This window comes from Apodemus sylvaticus, chromosome 13, assembly GCF_947179515.1.
Source record: "Apodemus sylvaticus chromosome 13, mApoSyl1.1, whole genome shotgun sequence".
NCBI classification, from domain to species: domain Eukaryota; kingdom Metazoa; phylum Chordata; class Mammalia; order Rodentia; family Muridae; genus Apodemus; species Apodemus sylvaticus.
Window position 1 is genome coordinate 31,841,931 of NC_067484.1, and position 20,857 is coordinate 31,862,787.

Below are 20,857 nucleotides of genomic sequence, written 5' to 3' on the forward strand. Positions count from 1 at the left end.
TTTTCAACCTGTCAGGATCCGCCTTCCTTTCTCAGACAAAGAGCCTAATATTTATGAAGCCCTTTTCTATAACGTGATGGGGTAAATGTGACGCCTCTCACCCCTTAACAAGCAAAGAGACAAACCGCATCTCCTCAGCCACCTGCAAAGCGGACAGAAAAACCATGGAAACCAGTTTATATACAATTTGTTATTGTGGAGTGGGTCAGGGCTGTGGATGTGGCGCCACCGGCCACCTGGCTCCCTTTAGTTATGCAGATTAACACATCCAGCTCACAAGATGCAGACTGGGGCTCTCTCTGGATAGATGGTCTCGTACCTCCCTCTGGGTTTAAAAACAAAAACACGTCGATGACGTGAAGCAGCAATACTTGGGTTTTGCCCAAGCATGAGGATAAATCCAGCCTGTAAAATGACTGGCAGAACGGTAAAGAAAGCAGGGCCATCTGCAAAGGTTACACAATTCTTCACAGACGTACTGGACTCTGAAAGCAGTGTCGGCTCCAGGCAGATGCACACACACACACACACACACACACACACACACACACACACGAAGGTTTAGAACACACATCCGGGCGAGGAAGTGATGCTGACTCTTCTCTGTGCTCTAAGAAAACAGAGTGTGTGGGTCACAAGGTAAACAATCTCACTCCAGAAAGGCTGTCTTTAAATAGTAACTGCTGCGTCTTCCATTGAAGATCCACACATCTGCACACCATGTTTACACTGAGGAAATACATCCTGTGGGTAGCTGTGACTCAGTTGCACATTCTGCTAATGCTTAGAGCCTCTTCTAGTACCCTAGGCTGCGGATCTTGCCTCGAAAGAGTGCATACGTGTATACACGTATATACAGGCACACACTCTCTCCCTTTGATTCCTTTGGTCTCTTGGGACACCCTCTCTGGAGAATTCTCAGCAGCCTCCTCAGAAGCTGTAGATACTATCCTGTCCTCCTCCTCCTCCTCCTCCTCCTCCTTCCTTCTCCTCCTCTTCCTCCTCCTCCTCCTTAGTATAGTGTTTATGCCTGGACATGTATGCTTTAAATGCCAGCACTCGGGAGGTGATGCAGATGGATCTTTGAGTCCAAGGACAGCCTAGTACATATGGCATATATAGTGAGACTCTGTCTAAAGAATAAAATAAAAAAGGTACATGTGGGGCTGGAGAGATGGCTCAGTGGTTAACAGCACTGACTGCTCTTCCAAAGGTCCTAAGTTCAAATCCCAGCAACCACATGGTGGTTCCCAACCACCATCCATAATGAGATCTGATGCCCTCCTCTGGAGTGTCTGAAGACAACTACAGTGTGTGTGTGTGTGTGTGTGTGTTATATTCACAGTGTGTACACATGTAGAGGTCAGCAGGCAACTTTGACAGAATCTGTTCCTCTCCTTTCACCTTTCTGTGGGATTCAGGAATCAGACGCAGGCTGTTAGGCTTCTATGGTAAGTACGTCACCCTCTGAGCCTCTCACGGTCAGTTTCTACTTAATCTTTAAGTCACTGTTGGCTCCTCTAGGAAACCCTCCTGGGCTTCCCCCCTAGGTAGGAATAGGGCAGGAGAAGAGCCATTTTCTGTACCACCTGCTAGCTTGGCACATTCATCCACGTGACAAGGTTTATTCTCCAGCTCTGTCAGACACTAGTACAGTATTTAACATTCTTTTGGGGCGTGGATCTGGGGGTTGCACCTAGTAGGTATCATGCCTGTTGGGCAAGTGCTCTACTGGTAGGCCCTCTTTTTCCTTTTTTACATTGAGGCAGGGTCTTACCAAGTTGCCCTGACTCCCTTAAACTCATTGTGTATCCCACACACCTCCCTTGTTCTCCCAAGCAGCTGGGATCACAGGTTTGTGACCCAGGTCCATCAGAGACTGGCTTACTTTCATCATCTGTAAACATCCTGAAATCACCAGCCTCCCACAGGTGCTTGTAGAATTACATTAGAGCTCTGGACACACACTCTTCAGTCATGTGCATTATAGGACAGTGAGTGGTCCCTGCCAGCTGGTTTTATTTTGCTAACCACCTCCCTAATGTTTGCTGTTGTTTTTAGTGTGTCGAGAGGGCTGGGACCATGACAGACTGCTTGCCTTCCATGGAAGAATGATGTCCTAGGTTCAATACCAAGTCCTGTACCCCTACACAAAAATGCGAAGAGGGGATTGGGAAAAAATAGGGGCCTAGGTAATTTGAATATTTATGAATGATTAAACAGAAATGTCTTTGAACCCTGACTTTATTCATAAAATGATTGTTCAAAAACCAGAATGACAGGGGTTGAGACTATTATATAGCTCAGTTGGGAGAGTGCTTGTCTAGCACCATATAGACCAGGAAGGATGGCATATGTCTGGAATCCCAGGCCCTAAAGAGGTAGAGGCAGGTGGATCAGATGTTCCAGGCCAGCCTAGCTACAGAAAGCAGTCCCAACAAACAAACAAACAAAAACCTTACTTTTGGATAACTAAAAGTTTTAAATCCTTTGGATGTTTGTCCTAACTCCTTAAAAAAATAAAATTATGACTAGTCGAAGTTTAAGGGAACTCAGTCATTTCACAAGGATATTTTAGGCTCCTGATTTATGCAAGACACGGGGCTGGGCACAGAAATAGGACAGGAAAGCAAATATTGCCTTCCTTTCCTGCCAACAGGCCCTCATCATTTCCTGTCGGGCAAGCATCAGCTGTCTAAAGCTCTGAATGTCAAGGTCACTTCCTCCTAGAGCTGGCTATGCAAACGAAAGGCCAGGAGACCTCATCCTTTGGCAGTGGGTTAGTGCCTTTAGCTGACTAAAGGACAAACATGAGAGTATGAGAGAGCTGGTCTCTACCGCTCTAGGATGGGGACATGAGAAAAGATGGGTCTTTGTATTTGGGAGAAAGCAGAAACAGAGAAAACTCATGCAGAGTATGACACACAGTTAGCAAATAGACAACTAGCATCAGGCAGGGGTGACGGGCGATGGGGGTGGGGTGGGGGAAATAACCCAGCACAAAGGGGGAGGTTGGTATGTGGATCTGGCCGGCATGCTTCATTCATTTGTTCATTCATTCATTCAATTATGAATCCATTCTTCAAAATATGTTCTTGCTAAATGACCTGCACTAGCCTTGTATCCATGATCATGCTCTTCCGGTCTCAAGTGCTGGGATTTCAAGCACGCAATACGCCCACCCTCTGGCAGCAGTTTAGCAAGGGAAATAGAAAAGGCTCTCATAGCAGAGCTCTTCCGGGCTTCATGGAAAGACATGGAAAGCCTTCCCGGAAATACTGGGGAAGAACGTGGCAGAGGAGGGATCCGCAAGAGCAGGCCTGAGATGGGAATGCGAGGGCTGCATGCAAACAAGGAGGGGTAGGAAGCAGCGGGGGGAGGAGGTTCTTCCAGTGACAGGATGTGAGGGACAGAGATGGGGATCAACTCCACTTCCAATTACCCTGATGGGTCTCTTCTAAAACAGCCAGTGTCCATACATTGAGTGGTGGGTGTCTTAAACAGAGGTCAGCAGAGTTTAAACTTCAGTGTCCCACAAGGCAGGCATCCATCTTAGCTCCGGAGATTCCCTTCAAGAATTTATTTTTACTTTTAAGATATGTGTGTGTTTATCTAGCATTGGAGGGGAATATAAGGACAGAGAAAAAGGGGGGAGGTGATTGGAGAATGGATGGAGAGAAGGTTTATGGGACATATGGGGAGGGGGGATCTGGGAAAGGGGAAATCATTTGGAATGCAAACAAAGAATATAAAAAATAAAAATATTTTTAAAAAAAGATATGTGTGTGTTTATGTCTGTGGGTGATTATGTGCACGGGAGTGCAGGTGCCCATGAGGAGCAGGAGAGGGTGTCAGGTCCACCCTGGAGCTGGTGTGTAGAAGCCACCCAACGTCTGGTGCTAGGAACCAAATTCAAGTCCTCAATACTCTTAGCCACAAAGCCATCTCTCCAACCTCAGCGTGTGGACTTCTTAAGGACAGCCAGCCTCTTTCTCTCTGACCAAACAAGGCTAGCCACCACAGCCGCGGCCACCAGTGTGAATACCTTTCAAATGTCCCAGCTTTTTCAGGAGAGTCAAAGCAGGAGAATGAGGACAGGTGAGTGGTCTTCCGGCCTCCACAGGAGTCGTTTACGTCTGCCTCCTGCCAAGATCCATACTACAGCAGGTTCCTAGCACAGCTCTGCTTCATTGAGCCTTGCCAACCTCAACACTGTCCCATCCAACCAGCAGGCCTGTGCCTGCCCCGTTCTAGGCCACACGTGATCTTCTCAGAAACAACTGGTCTCATTAAACCTGACATGACATGAGATGTGAGAACAGCTGAGCCAAGCCTAGGATTTGAGGAACTGAGAGGACTGTCTGTCATGGGGGACTCTAAATACAGTATTTTCCAACAATCATGGTGACCGTTTTGTGTTTAGAGACAGATGTGACACGGCAGTGCGCCGTACAACCGTGAGAAAAGCCCAAGGAAAAGTTGCTTGCTGCAGAAACAGCAAGCTAAATAACAGTTCCTTTAAGGTTCCTTTAAACATCTCGAGCGAGCAATATAAACCGAGCAATATAAACAGGGTTGAGTCCTGACTCGGAGCTTCCCTTACAAACTGAATTTGGAAGTTATCAAGAATGTTTTTTCTGGGAAGTACTGTTCTACTTCCTCAAGTTAAAAAAATGTCCACATGGGGCAAGGAGGATGTCATTCCAAGACAAATCTGGTGACCTGATACCTTGTTCCAATCTCTGCCTACCTGGAAGGGTACTTACTAGACCTGCTGGCGAGCAAACAGGTCGCCTTTAGCCTATGTCTTCTTCTGCAGCGCTCATGCTGTGCTTGCTACAGAGGCCCTGATTCATGGCTGTCTGCCCAGAAACGCTTAGTCTTCTCATGCCTGAGGGAAGATCTACACTTGGCTAGTCCCTGAGTTCCTCAACAGCTCTGTTCCAGCACACAGCTTTGTTAGAATCTCTTTGTGAATTCTCTAAAAGTTAAACCATTCCGGGACCGGGGTGTTGGCTCAGTGGCTAAGAGCACATTCTGCTCCTGCAGAGGACGTAAGTGCTCCTCAGCACTCAAGTCAGGTGGCTCACGACCACATACAACTCCAGCTCCCAGGGATCCCGTGTCTTCTCCTGGCCCCCACTGGCACTGCATTTGTAGTGCAAACCCATACACATAGATGCAATTGATCGTAAAGTTAAATTACGATTTTAAACTATCATTGAAGTAAAGCCTTTTCTGTAATGCTGTCTCCTGCTGGGAAATTCGCTTGAAAATTTTTAAGAAGTCAGACACCCCAGATCTGCCCTTCCAAAGAAGGTAAGAGAACATCAGTGAACAGACACTCAGAAAAAAAGAAAAATGAGAGCTGAAATACACGTGTCATCACACAGTATATGCAGGGGTTTATGGTTTAGTTTGAGATACGGTCTCACTCTCTGGAGCATAGGCTGACTTGGAAATCATTACAGACCAGATCAGCTCTGAAAACCATGGTTATCTTCTTGCCCAGGCCTTCCACGTTCTAGGGTTATCAACAAGTGCGTACTAACGTGATTGCCAGAACCCATTAGGACTTCGGAAAGGTTTAAAATAGACACGAAAAGAGAACATGCAGGAAACCTGACAGTAACCATGTTTCAAATTTAGCCTCGCAGACCACATGGTCCAAGGCCCGTGTATTTAGAATGAGTGTTTTGGGGGTAACGTTAACTATAGGATTACAACCGCTGGTCCCCAAGCTCCTGGGAAGCGGAGAGGATCGTGTACTGCTCTACATTTCCCTCTTAGAGCTGCTCCTACTGTGGCCCACCGGCTTCTGTTGTTCTCCTTTTCACGTAGCCACCTTCCTAGTATCCTTTTTAATCTCTAACCAGCTATTTCAAGGCCTCTGTGACTATCTTCATGAGTTATAGCCAGGAAAGACACTTGCTAATTCTCAGTCCTTCCGAACTCGTTCAGACTTGTTCTGTAGCTAATATAGGAACTGCCCTGGAGAACATCTCCTGCACATTTGAAAAGGATGTATATGCTGTAGCTGCTGGATATATGGAATGCACTGTCGATGTCTTTTTTTAGGTCCATTTGGTCCAGTGTTCAATGTTTGGTGGTTTGGGGATGACTGTGGGCATTAAAGTCCCCTGCTACTTTTGTAGCACAGTATCTTTCCCTCCAAAACTATTAACACCTTATTCATATTCACAGGGGTTTAGTGTTGGGTGGATTTACATTTACAGCTGGTACCATCTGTTGATGAATTGACTTTTTCCTTATAGAATGTCTTTTGTCTCTTTAGTTTTTCACTTGGTCTGTTTTGACTAAGTATCCCCAAGCCTCTCTCATCTCTCCTGCATGCATAGCTACCACTTCCAGTCCTTGTGGACCCGGAGTGGTGATTCTCCCGCAGGTAGCATACAGTTGAGCTTTTATTAAAAAGCCGCCCAGCTTGCCGCTTCATTGGAGACCATAGTCAGTTTGTACACAAAGCCGGGGTGGGAGTTAAGAACTTGAGGTTACTGGGGTTCATTTGTCTTCTGGCTTGAGGGCTCTACTTCAGTATCTTCCTCTTGCTGTCTTCCTTTGTGGTCTAGTGGTTTTCTCTTGTGGTGGCTTTGAATCCCTATTCATGTTTTGTGCGTCTACAGGCTATGTAACCACACCCGAATGTTTATAGTTGACTTGGTACTGATGTGAGGCTCATAGTGTGTGTGTAGGGGGGGATGGGGGGCACCAAGGAGAAGGTCAAAGGAACCATTTAAGGAGAGCAGAACTGTGCTTGAAGAGGAGCTAAGGTTTCCCCAGAAGATCTGAGGTTCAGAGCTACCGTCCGCAGGCTTCTCTGTAGGAGCGACCGCACGAGAAGCCCCACGGACCTGGCACTCTGTGCACTGTCAGAGAGGCCAGGACTGTTAGATCTGGGAAGCTGGAGTTACAGGTGGCCATAAACCAGTTACCCAGCATGTCGCTGGCCATGCGACACACACACACACACACACACACACACACGAGCATGTGAGTAAAAACAAAATTTCTAAAAAGCCATAGTTCCCCCAAACGAAACTTTGACTACTGTATTTTTTGCACATAACTTTTATTTGTTGAATAAATGAGTATTTATCAATATGTACATAACCACAAAGAGCGAGTACTAGATTGAGAGCAAAATATCTGGGTTCTGTATGCAAAGCCACTTACCAGCTGGGAGGGAGGGACCGGACAAAGAGCTGAACCTGAGTGCAGCTTCCTCCACGTGAGCTGTGCAGACCTGCGTGGCCGCCGCGCCACAGGCTTATTGCAAGGTTCAAATGCAGGAACGTGTGAAAGTGCCGTGAACACAAGAGGGGAAGATGTAACACGTAACAGCAATTACACTTCAAGCTGAGGAACATTTCACACCCTTGGATTGTACCTATGTCGTCAACAGAAAGTGGCAGGGTAGCGATGAGCTGGTCACCAAGGAGAGCGAGACGCCATTCTTCAGAGGGGGAAGAAGTCTGCGTATTCTGCAGCCTGCTCCCCCAGTGAGTCCATGCCCAGAATTTATGATGTCAGAGACCCACCAATAACTCTCGTGAAGAAGCTCAAGGGCCAGATGTTCCTCGTTTATTTACATGTGAAATGGGTTGAATACAGTTGCGGTGGTGGAGGGCGCACACCCGACAGCAGCAAGACCTTTCAAGGAACTGAACGTTGACTACAGCCTAGCATGCAAGTCTCTATATACACACATGGATTTCTTTGTTTAGGAAAACAAAAGTACAAAACATATCGGGCGATAAATACAAGATATAAAATGCAACGGAAAACACAAAACAATAACCAAAATATATATCTTTCCCAGAGAGCTGTACAGGGGTGTGACGAGGAGCACCCCAACAGTGCTCTAGTCAGGTGACCTCGGGAGGGTGCTAAAACGACTGACTCTAGAAGCCTGGTGGCTCATCTATGGCCAGTTGCAGAGTACAGGCTGCTGCATTGCTAGGTCGGTAGGAAGGCTGTGCGTCCCAACACGACACTAAGTACCAGAACATTTGGCGGTAGCACCCAGAACAGGAAACACCAACTGTGTAGACAGCAAAGGGTTGAGTCAGCCCTGCCCTTTTGTTCTTGTCAAGAGCCAGAGAAATACTTGATACTCTTGCAGTGTGTGTCTCCAGAACAGTTAGTGAATTCCATGACAAAACCTGACATAGAGAGCTACACGTCTAGCTACGACTTCCAACTCTGACCACAGGCTGGCCTTTTCCTAGCCTGTCTCCTCGTGCCCTTGCGAATTCGCCAGAACAATCCCAGCTCTACCGTCTCCCATTCTTCACTGCCCAGGTGGACTACAGGATGCCCTACAGGACTCCTGGCCTCTCTCACCCAGGGTGGAGAGAGGTAGGGCTGTAAGGCTGACGGTCTGGGACGGCTCAGGCCACGCCCTCACCTGGGTGCTGTTGTCCTTGGAGGGCAGGAGCAGGCACGCTACGTGTGGTGCTAAGACACTTAAAAGTTGCTAGTGTTGTGAGATCCACAATCACCTACAATTTATGTGGCGAGTTCTAAAAATTAAAAACACTAAAAAAGGCAGGATAGCCTATAATTGTTGAACTCATTCAAATCCGTAACATACAAAATGGTTGGTTTGAATTCAGGAACTGCCCCTGTTACTAAGAACTCTGTTTTAAAGAAACAGTACAAAAAAAAAAAATGAGAATCTGAACACACACATACACACACACACACACACATACACACACACAAACACACACACAAACAACCTCAAAACATTTTCCACCAAATACTGATACAAACATGTAACAAAGTATAAAATGTTATTTAAATATATACAAACTCTTTAAAACTCAAATACTGTCTTAACACTTATGGGAAGGGGTACATTTGCAGAGGTGAGAGGGCAGGACAGGGAGTCTATTGCCACAGCCTAGACAGTACTGGTAACTGTTATACTGCAAACTCTTGGTAATAAAAACGTCTTGTTTTCAATTCCTACACGGACAGGGGTTTGCCTCATGGAAGTTCTGTGGCTATTTCTCAGCTGAACTCATTCTTTTGGATTTGATGAAGGCCATGCCGTGTGTCCTCATGTGCGTGTTTAAGGCAGCTTCCGTTTCAAAAGTCTTGGCGCACACTTTGCACTTCCGGTCTGACGCTGCCCCCTCGGCGGCCTCGTCTTCGGGGCTGGGCTTGTTCTCTTGAAGGCTGTCTTCCCCGGCCCCATTCTGCTTGGACACGGGCTGAGGCTCCTTCAGCTTGTGCACGATGAAGAGGTGCCGGGACAGGGAGCCGTGGGACGTGTAGCATAGGCCGCACTCGCGGCACTGGTGAGAGGAGCCGTCCGACTTGTGCTGAGGGATGTGTTCGTGGAACTGCAGCAGGTTCTCGGTGGTGAAGCCACACACGGCACACTTGTGCACCTTAAAGACATTGATTTTCAGTTTCTTCAGTGGCTGAGTGATGGCTCCTCTGGGAGGCCTGAACTCTAAAGCCGGCTCCTCCAACTTCCGCTTGGGACTGGGAACCTTTGTTGGGGGAACCAAAACAAACAAACAAACAAACAAAAGATACAACTGAAGATGGTGGGTTCTATGACTGACAGGAAAGCAGACACTGGATGGAGGAGGGTTGGAGGCCTTAACATTTCTGTGTCACTGTGCACAGCAGTGCCCTCATGACCTCCGGCTACTGGGGAGCAGCACCACAGGCCTTCCACACCTCAGAAGACAAAGCAAGGGCTCATGTGGGAAAACACAGGGAGGGGAGATGGGGGGGGCGGAGGAAAGGGGGAGAAGGGGGGAAGGGGGGAGGGAAGGACCATAATGACAGGTGACAATGGGCCCCATTCAGACACCAGAAGCTGCATGCAAAAGCCCAGGTGGGCTCAAGGCCTGTGTGCTTGAGGACAGAGACAGGACACACAGCACACCTAGGCCAGGGAGAGGACGTGGGATACATGGTTTTATTATGACTACGGGGGATGACTAAGACCCCAAGGACCCAGCACCGGCTCCTGCCCCAGCAACTGTCCCAGTTCTCTTTGTCACATGTCCCCTCTGGAGCTGCCTTTTCCCTTTTCCCTAGAATTTTCCTTTCTAAATCCCAAATGCCTCCAATTCTGCATCCTGTACTAGGGCCCCACTCTTATGGCCTGCACCCTAGCTACCTCTGCACACACCCAGCTTCCTATGGGGAAGACCTGTCCTAATGCCACACCCACCCGACTCAATGACTCCTGCTAATGTGTGTCTTGAGAAGCTGTATTTGCCTCTTCTAGACTGATGATCCTGGCACCAAAGCTAGGAAAAGCTGCTGTGTGTGCTTTCTGTAACTCTAACAGCAAGCAGAACACGCACTGCCGTGTGCCTGGCTCCTGCACATGCACACTCAGCTGACGGAGGCTCACTACCCATAAGGAGAAGACTATGGCTTGGGTGTGGGCTCTGATGGTCTACCATTGCAGAGAGTCACTCTGAACACTGCCACCGCTGAAGCAGCCGGTGAAGAGCATCTGCTTAATACATTTCTTTAACGGATAATCTCCCTAAGTCAAATGCATATAATTTTGAGTTAGATTAAGAGATCCTTCAAGAGGTTATTTTTCAGGAGCAGTTGGGAGCCGGGAAGGGCTGTAAGGGGATTACTGTGGTCCTCAGCAAGATCCGACTTAAGCTATGACTACACAGAATGCTGTTGAGAGTGACCAGGAGGCACTCGTCAGCACAGGACCGGGAAAGAGCAGAGCTGAGATGTCTGACCTTGGCATCCTCCTTTATCTCCGCCTCTTCCTCTTCCTCCTCCTCCTCATTGGTGACGTCATCACTCAGCTCTTTTACGTCAGGGTCCTTGATCCCGTGCATCAGCTGTATGTGCTTCTCCAGCATCAGCCGCTTGGTGAAGGTCCGCCGGGAGTCTGGGCAGTGCCTGTGAGCACAAGACAGAGAGAGAGGGGAACTATGGCTGCCGAGGGCTGCTCACTGCGGAGGCTCAGGAAGACAGAACCGACACTGGGGCCTCCAGTGCTGTGACCCCCACGACCTACTGGGGAAAGGCCCAACCCCTAGGCTTTTGTCAAAGGTATTGATTAAAGAGCAAATGTCTGTGTCTGTGTGTGTTTGTGTGTGCCACATGCGCACAGGTACACAGCCTGGAGCTGGAGTTCCAGGTGCCCTCGGAGAGGAGCAGAGCTTGCAGGGACTGCGCCATCTCTCGAGCCCTCTGTTGACTTTTATGCCTTCACAGGAACAACCTACTTTGGTTTGTTTGTGTAGGTTTAGCTAAAACATTATTTAATTTGCAATTCTAGACGGCTTCAATCTTAAAAAATGAAACAAAACTGGAGAATACTGTTTTCTGTTGTCTTTACAGTGGCACAGAGCAGGCCTTGGAATTTACGTGAGAGGTGCCTCGGGCTGCAGATGGTCCCCTCTGCCTCCCCCACCCCCCGCATGTCACAATGAAATGTTAGCCTAGATTCCTCAAAGCACAAGTGCAATTTGTGTTTGTACCTGGAAATGTTTATTCATTCATGAGATTAAAATACAGATATCCCTGAGAGGTAAATTACTTAAGTTTTATACACTCAATGATAATTTCTTTTTTTCTAGGTTTTAATTTACTATTCTCCTAAATAGTAAACCAAGTCCAAAACCAAGCTTAAGAAGGTAAATGGCCACACTGACTATGGATACGCTATGTTAGATGTAAGGGACAGCACTGAGACCACAGGCCGGCACACACCTGTTCTAAAAGCAGGAAGACAGGACAGAAGGATTAGTTTGAGACTAACCTTAACTAAAGACTGAGACCCTGTCTCCAAATATAGCCCCCTCCTAATCTCAAACAACCATAAGACCCACTGCACTGTGAAGGGTGACAGCATCCCCTATCTACAACCACATTTGTTACCTTGAAAAAGCATCTGGGGATTTGTTAATGGCAGGTCCCCAAATGCTTGTGACTTTATATTAAAGACCCTCCCTCTGTGGGGTGGCAGCAAGAAACGCTCTCAAAAATAAAAGATTTGTTCTCTGTTCCTCTGAGTGTGTGTGTGTGTGTGTGTGTGTGTGTGTGTGTGTGTGTGTGTCTGCCATGGTGCATGTGTAGGGTAGAGACAATTCTGTGGAATCAGCTCTTCCCTTTGACATTTAAGTGGGCTCTGGGGATGAACTCCCATTGTTGGCTTGTGATGCCTAGAACACCCTGATCCACCAAGGCATTGTACCGGCTCCCTTGAGGAGTTTGGCTGTCAGTAAAACAGGGGAGAAGTAGAAAAGAAAGAAAAAGGAAAAAAAAAACAGAAAAAAAATCAGCAAAGGCAGTGGCTGTGACTAGGGCCCGCGTCAGGCTTTCCCACCTTCTCAGCGAGGACACCACGTGCCTGATGACGTTCTCACTGTGTCCACACAGACTTTACGGGACGCTGTCCCCTCCCGCATCGCTCCACACTTTCATTTCCTACCTAGAAAACTTACTCTAACTTAGGCACAGCAAATCCTCATACCTCATGTATGTCCTCACCATGAGGCCCCGGGGCACGGCTCTGACACAGGCACTGCATTCCACACTGGCTCCGTGTGTGCACGCTCTTGCCTCACACACACACACACACACACACAAACACACACCCGCCCCATTAGTTTGTTGAATTTCTCTTTTATGTGTCAGTGTTTGGGGCATGTACGTAGGTGCACCAAATGCATACTTGGTGACTGTGTAGGTCCGACAAAAGCACTGGATTCCCGGGAGAAAAAGCACTGGATTCCCGGGAACAGAAGTTACAATGATTGTAAGTTACCATGTAGCATTCCTACATTCCTAGGTGCTAGGAATGGAACTCCAGTCTTCTGCAGGAACAAGTGCTCCGAAATGCTGAACCGTCTCTCCAGTCCCTGGTCTTCTTATGAGCAGTGCTTTGTCCTATCAAGTTACTTCACACGTGTGGGTTGAATGAGTGATACAGATTTCCCACTAACCATAAACCACAGCCTGCTCATTTCATACAAGAGGCAATTTATGACTGACTGCAGGCGGGTGGATTTACATTGTCCTCTCCAGTCCCTCACATCTGATCCCAGCCAATGATGAAAGCTTCTAACATAGGGGACAGGCTGCAGCCAGATGGCCACGATCTGGGTGAGAGCCTTCCACCGAGTAGAACAACCCCAAATCTACATGGTCACATGGTCCAGTCACTAAGTGGAGGGCACCTCATCCACTGTGAGCCTGGAAAGCCAGCCACACCCTAATGCAAACGTGTGAATGTGTGTGTATGTGTGTGTGCGCGCACGCACGCGCTGCTCTCCTGCTTTATGTGTGATGAGGGGAGCACACAGAAGCGGGGAGGATACAGGTGAGACACCAGAGCAGAGCAGGAGTTGAGAGTGAGTGGCAAAACTCATCAGACTCATCAGACTGCGAGACTTACGAGCAGGCGTACACTTTCCTGATGCCTTTGTGCTTGATGCGATTGTGGCGGCACAGGCTGTGGGAGGAGCTGAAGGACTTGTCACACTGGCGGCAGGGGTGCTTCTTCATTTGCTGTGCAGAGAAAAGAGAGGGCTCCTTAAGACGGAGGAGGCAAAAGTCACCTGACTGACTGATGGGTTTTTCACACAGGGTCTCTCTATGTAGCTCTGGCTGTCCTGGAGCTCAGTCTGTAGACCAAACTCAAACTCACAGAGATTCACCTGCCTCTGATTCCCAGGTGCTAGGATTAAAGGCGGACACCACTGTGCCCAGACCACCTGATGTATTTAAACTGGCATCTTGCAGTACTGGTTATCAATGCCGGAACATGAGCATGCTAAGTAACTGTTCTACCACTGAGCTACGGCAGGCTAAAATATCGTAAAAACTAACAAACTACAAAGTTCCTTAAAAATAAAGTAACTATAGGGCTGGAGAGATGGTTCAGCAATTAAGATCCACTGAGTGGTTGGTTGAAGGAACCAGGGCTCAATTCCCAGCACCCACAGGGCAGCTCACAATTGTCTATAACTGCAGTTCCAGGTATATCGGCCACCCTCTTCCAGCCTCGATGGTACTGCATGCACACAACACACAGACATACATCCAGGCCAAACACTCATACATATTTAAATAAAATCTCAAATGGCAACAGTACAACAGTGGATCATCTAGGAAGCAGCTCATTTTAGGAGGGCGGAATTTTTCACACCCTAATTACGTACATTTTTTTTAATCTAACCCAAATACCCAGATATTTGTTATAGAATATAAATATTATTTTCAAGAAAATTACTGTTTTAAAAGTAGGTACCAACTACTTCAATAGCTACCAAGTAAAGCCATCATTTGATCTGTTGCGAATGGGAAATGTTGCCTTTTCCAATGTGCATGTTAAATCACTGGCTGATTTTAAACATTTAAAACCTTTGCTCTTCCGTGATAACTACTCAATTCTACAGGGGAAATTTTCTAGAAGACCCTGTCTTTGTAAGATGCATGTGGTTATCTTCAGAACATAGAACTTTGAAGGGCACTTTCAGTAGGCTGCTTTTTAAAGTGTATGAGAGAGTGTTTACATGAGATATACTGAATAAAAATAAAAGTACTAACTAGTAAAAATAACTCTTTTCATACTTAAGTTTCCAGGCTGGGGCTCTAACTCAGTGGCAGAGTATTTGTCCAGTGTATGAGGCCCTGGTTAAATCCCAAGCACTTCACACAATAAAGCTTCCCACTTTGGTGAGAGGTCCAATTGTACCAGTCAGATGTCCCTCTGTACCAGACCCTTAAGGCAAACTGAAGGTTTAGCTTTGACAGATAGTCTTGGGCCTGGCATGCATCAAGCAGTGAAAGTCAAACACCGGCCCATCACAGGAGGACTGTCATTCTCCAGAATGAAACCAAATTCGGCTCAGCCTTCACTAAGTCAGGCTGTGTAGAATCGGTTCTTATGTGAGAGATATTTCTATTGACAGTACAAGCAATGGAGAAATACTTTCCTAAACACGATCATCTGATGTATGTAAACATAGAGTCCATTTAACTGGTGAGAGTCTGGCTCTAAAGAACAAAGTAGGGCTGGCACCCTGTGCCTGTGATTCACAGCTGTGTGCTCCCATGCAGATACTTGGCTAATCAGAAAGCCACTAGGTCACAAGAGTGCCTTCCTTGCGGAGAGCTGTAGAAACACTGGGCAATTCACCCCATGTATCTTCGGTTATATCAGCACAGTGGGAAACAGGTTTGGTTTGTTTATGAAATAAGCTATCTAGCTCAGGCTGGCCCTAAACTAATGGCAATCCTCCTGTTTCAACCTCCCAAGTGTTGGGGTTAAAAATGTTCATTGTCACACTCAAGTTTTCTAAATGAAGCAAAAGTTTGGTGGGTATTGAGAAGACCTCTGAACCCAGACAAAGGCGAAGGAAAGAATTCTCATCTCAATGTTAACACTGAAAGCATCGATATTTGATGGCGATAGAGAGATGTGGATCTGATTGAGAACGGCCCCCACAGGCCATTTTTGGGAATACTTGGTCCCTAATTGGTGGAACTGTTTGGTAAGGACTGGAAGTCATGGCCCCTGGGGGTGGGCTTTGAGGTTTCAGGTTCCATTCCCAGTATGCCTTTCTTTGCCCCCATTTATGGATCAAGATGTGAACTCTCAGCTGTTTCTGCTGCCTACCCTCAAGGATCCTAGCCCTCTGAAAACATGAGAACGACTACATGTTTTATAAGTTGACTTAGTCCTGGTGTTTTGTCACAGAAAAGTAACTGACATCTCCTAAGGTTTTTCCCCATAATTTTTATTTTCTTTTAAGACAAGCTATGTTGTCTCAAAACATAGGCTGGTCTCAAAAGCATGGTTCTCCTGCCCCACTCTCCCGAAGTCTAGGATTACAGGCAATTTCTGATTACACAGAGCAAACCATTAGTAATCCCTACTCCACTTACATAGCCAAACAACAAGAGGGAACAGATACCCACTTCAAAATCAAGCTTTAAGCACAGAGTCATCAACAAATAGTTGTTCAATAACAATATTCAAGAAGCCAAAGACCTAATTCCTCTATTAATCTTGTATATATCCGATCAATCCAAGCCTGCTTTCTAAAAGAAAGACAGCTCTGTCAAACAGCAGACTGAGAGAATGTAACACATGACAGCACCCAAGAGGGCACAGAGCTGGGGACACTGAACGGCCTGAGACTGGACTTTCCGAGGTGCTGTGTTTAATGTTTTGTATTAACATCAAAGACAGCTGTTAATGAGGAAGTGCCGGTGGGGATGTCCTCAGGGGACAGACAGTAGGTGAGAAGCAGCCTTGCTGAGTCCATTCTCACAAAGCTAGCAACCTGCAAGGTTAAGAAACCATAAAACTGAACTGTATTTCAAGACCGCAGGCAGGGCTGGAGATGTAGCTCAGTTGGTAGTGCGCTCACTCTGCGTGCCAACTCTCCTTAGCCCCACTTAAACTGGGCGTGGTGGACCAGACCGACGGCTAGAGGCAGCCACTCCACTCTTTCCTGAGGACTACTCTTGTAACACGCACCCCTATTATCACAGAGATGATCAAAGCACCTTTCAAAATTAGATGAAAATGGGGGTTTACAATTTAACAAGAACGAGGCAAGGCCCGTGCTCCACCAATGTTCAAGAAGCCCCGCTGCCAGCCATCAGGAAATAGCAGCACTCGCAACTGATGAAATGACGGTTCCCAGCTGTTCCCAAGTCACAGTGACACAAACCTCCAACTCCATCAGAAGGCTTTCCGAGAAAGGAAGCACACACTGCAGCAGCCCCTCCCTCAGAAGATAACTTCTAAACTCTGAACCTGTCTGTTTAGGATCTGGCCCAGGTACATGGTAGGTCTTCCCTGCACACCCACAACTCCCTACACTATATTACTGGGAATGTTCAAAATCTCCCGAAGAACACCGGAAAGACGCCCGAATGTTCAGACAGCAGATGCCTGTGTGGGTGTGGCTCTTTTCTATATAGGAAGTTGACCTTTGACTTACAAAGAACCCTCCAGAAGTGGAAAGTGAACTTAATTAACCCCACAAACATTAACCCCATTACAAAGTTGAAAGTTTACAGCAAACCACAGTAAGCTAGGGGCAAGCTGTACAAGTCCTCCTGTAGTGAATTTACAAGTTGAACACAGTAAGAAATGATCTAACAAAACGACAGTTACGTGTGCTCCTAAAAGTCCTGTGAATGTGGCCAAGTCTCAAAGAGCTCATGATACCCAACCTTTGCATTACGGAGTGTTACGGTCTTCCTTTGGCTCATCTGAACGCGCAGCACCCTACCCACGTACTGAGACCAGCGATGCTAAATTGAGGGTCAGTTAGTCACCACGGCAGCTGTGGCACTGACTCACAGTGAGCAGCAGGTACAGAGGGCACACTGGACAGAGGGATGATGCAGCTCTGGGCAGGACAGAACAAACGTTCCTCAGGCTACTCATGAGCTGCTCACGTCTGGAATTTTCCACCTAGTGATGCCATAACGCAGCTGACCCCAGGTAACAAGACAGGGAAAGTGTCCCACAGGGATGGGATGGCTGCAGATCCTTTATAAAGACTCTAAAGATACGCAAAAGACCTGGGGTGTCGGGTAGGAAGAAGACCCTGCTGAGCTCCTTCATGTTTAGATTTTGGAAGCTATGTCAAAACAGTGCGCATGCAAAGCAAACTTTTTCTGATCTCTTGCCTGAAGAATTATAAGGTTTACTGAGGTACAGTTTATGTGGGTGTGTTTTATATTCTGCACAGTGCTGTGCACCATAGTTCACACTTCTAATGCCAGCACGTGGGAGACCAAAGAGGGAGTTCATGCAAGGCTGTCTCAAAAAGAAAAGAATGTGGGCTGGAGCAGTGGCTCAGTGGTTAGAACACCTGCGGCTCCTCCTGTGGACTGGAGTTCAGTTTCCAGTATCTAAATCAGGCAGCTCAGACTGCTCAAAAATTCAGTTCCAGGGGATCTGATAGCCTCTTCTGGCCTTGGTGGGCATATACATACACATATATAAATTAAAATATGGATGCGCTGGGTGGTGGTGGCCCACACCTGTAATCCCAGCACTCTGGGACACAGAGGCAGGCAGATTTCTGAGTTCGAGGTCAGCCTGGTCTACAGAGTGAGTTCCAGAACAGCCAGAGCTATACAGAGAAACCCTGTCTAGAAAAAAACCAAATCCAAAAAAAAACCAAACAAACAAAAAAAGAAAACATGGATGCAGTTGAGTCAGGCTAGAGATACAGAACAGGTACGTTACTCTCTGCATTCCCACAAGCCCTTCGTGTTCAGCCCTGTCCAGCAGCCACACCCTCCTCTCTGTGCCTCCCATTTTGCTTTGTGTCCCTGTCGTACAGGTGGGCCACTCCACTGTGGAACAGGTACCCAGCACAATGCATGGCTAACTCTCCTTTATTTTTCCTTTCACTTCAGAGAAATGTAAAACTCATATAGCAATACCCTAGCTGCATAAATGTCCCACTTATGTAAGTATTCCCTAGTTCACTGGTCCACTTACCAGTTGATAGCTGTCAAGATTGCCAGTTTGCAGAAGATGATGGATGAATACAGTTATTGAAAACATTAGGTCAAATGCAAAAATGCTTGCTTAATAAGTACGGTATTTACTTGCAGGTGTATCTAACCCCTGATGTTTTGGGTTTTCTTAAAGGAGTGCTTGGGTGTTTTTATCCTCCAAAAGCTTCCTGGGAACAGAAGCTGCCAGTTACACATCACAGGAGCCTTGTTTTTCAGAAATGCTCAGTACACATTAACTATTCCAATAGTCCATAGCAATAAGCCCTACCAAGTAATCACAGGGCAATGACCCGGAGGTGTTGGGCACAGAGCAAACACTGCTTAGTGTTCGGAAGTCAGGAGAGATATGAGCATGGAGACTCTGATTTAGAGACTTTGAGATGCTAGGCAAGCTGATAAGCAGGGAGGCTGGAAGGCTCAGACAGAGGGTACAGACCCTCCAGGACAGCCCGAGCTCACACTGCCCATCCTTCAGTCCCCAAGTGAAACACCCATCCCCAAGATGGCATTTCCAGAATCTCTGGCCTGCATTTCCTTCTCTCGATTTTAGTATATATAAAAGGGCCAGGTGTGCTAGTGCACACCTTTAATCGCAGCACTTGGGAGGCAGAAGCAGGCAGAGCTCTGTGAGTTCAAGGGCAGCCTGGTATAAACATAGTGTGTTCCAGGATGGATTACAATCGAGACTCTGTCTCAAAATTAATTAATTAATTAAAATGAAAGGAAAAAGGAAAAAGTAGCAAGGCCAGTGGGTAAATGTTCCTGCTGCCAAGCCTGATAACCTGAGTTTGAAAGGAAGATAACCAATTTCCACAAGCTGTATACATACACACACACACACACACACACACACACACTCACCCTACTAAATGTAAAAGTTAAAAACACATGCTGACTTCAGAACAGACTAATGATTGCTTCTAACCTCATCTATCGAACAGTGGTCAAGTCTAAAGCTATATTTCATAACACTTCTTTTCTGAATATAGATATTCACTTTTACTTATATTTATAAAAACAAGTATTTTTATTTGCAATATATACAATATGCTTTGAGAGAAACTTTAGAGTATTCATTGCATAACTGGGCAAGAATTTATGTTCTACTCACTACTGTATTATTTCAGCTTCCTGATAAGTATAGATAAATGTCTCTGTAGTTAACCACTTATTCCTAAACACCATCTATGAAGCTTAAAAGCTGTGAAAATATCAAGGTTCTTTGGTACTCCTTGACAAAGCATCCCCAGATCCCATCAACACCCCATGAGTGCCTGTGCACCCATCTCCACGATGACCCCACTCTCCAGCGCCAGCAGCGGTCAGTGTGGTGGGTCTCAGGAAGGCTGACTGTTTGTGAACTGCCCAATCAAGTCCTTTATGTAGTCTTCTTGGGAGTTAGGGGAGGGAGAAGGAAGATCACAGAAGAAGGTCTGGGCTGCATGGTGAGGACTGGAGATTACCGTGCATGTGACAAGACACCGTTTGAAGGCAAGAGTCACGTGGAGAACCTATGGTAAACGGGTAATTTTGCAGAGTGAAATCTGAAGAGCCATCCTCCATGACTCCAAGGAAAAGACATGGGCCTAGGGCAGGGGAGTGAAGGAGGACGGGAAAATGGCTGGGTCTGACAGAGTTCTCAAAGCTGAGGAGCTGCTGGGGCCTTGGTGGACAGGCTGAACGTAGCTGACAGCAGGGATGAGCTAAGTGTCCTTCCATATTCATTAGCATGCATTACTAACTAGGGAAGGTCGGAGAAAAGGAGACTTGGGGACAGGAGGGACTCAAGTTACACTTGGGGATTAGGGTGCAGCTCCGTGGAGGAAGATTTGCCTGAAATCCTGAAGGGGCTGAGTTTTTTAAAAGTTGTATTTTAAGCACACTATGAAAGGCCCTTGAAGGTCTTTTTTTGTTTGTTTGTTTGTTTGTTTGGGATTTGTTTTTGTTTTTGTTTTTTTTGAGACAGGGTTTCTCTGTATAGTCCTGGCTGTCCTGGAACTCACTCTGCATGGTGAGGACTGGAGATTACCGTGCATGTGACAAGACACCGTTTGAAGGCAAGAGTCACGTGGAGAACCTATGGTAAACCCTATGTGCTGTGCAAGAGCAAGGCCTTGGCACTCGCCCCTCGAGCCACTCTCCCCAGGCACACTTTCAGGCACATTATACCCGAGCACTCCTTGCTGACTGCCACAATCCACAGGTCCTCAGAGCTGCTTCATTTACATTCAAAGTCCTCCCACATATCCTTCAAAAGAAAAGCTCTGAGAAGGCTTGCCCTGGAGTTTCCTAACCCCTACCTGGGTGCACCCTCATGTCTGCTTCCTTG

At 46.8% G+C, this 20,857-nt stretch overlaps 1 protein-coding gene across 4 annotated transcripts in view; it reads right to left on the bottom strand.

Moving 5' to 3' along the window:
- Window positions 1-7,586: 7,586 nt before the first annotated feature.
- The window catches only part of Znf532 (zinc finger protein 532), a 106,826-nt gene continuing 93,555 nt past the window's right edge, over window positions 7,587-20,857 (bottom strand). For all 4 annotated transcript variants that reach the window (XM_052155576.1, XM_052155575.1, XM_052155574.1 and 1 more), the window contains 3 exons: window positions 13,427-13,539; window positions 10,758-10,923; window positions 7,587-9,524 (listed from right to left, as the gene is read on the bottom strand). In XM_052155576.1, the coding sequence (XP_052011536.1) occupies window positions 9,030-9,524; window positions 10,758-10,923; window positions 13,427-13,539 (774 nt within the window). In that variant the 3' untranslated portion in view covers window positions 7,587-9,029. The remainder of the gene's footprint in view (window positions 9,525-10,757; window positions 10,924-13,426; window positions 13,540-20,857) is intronic.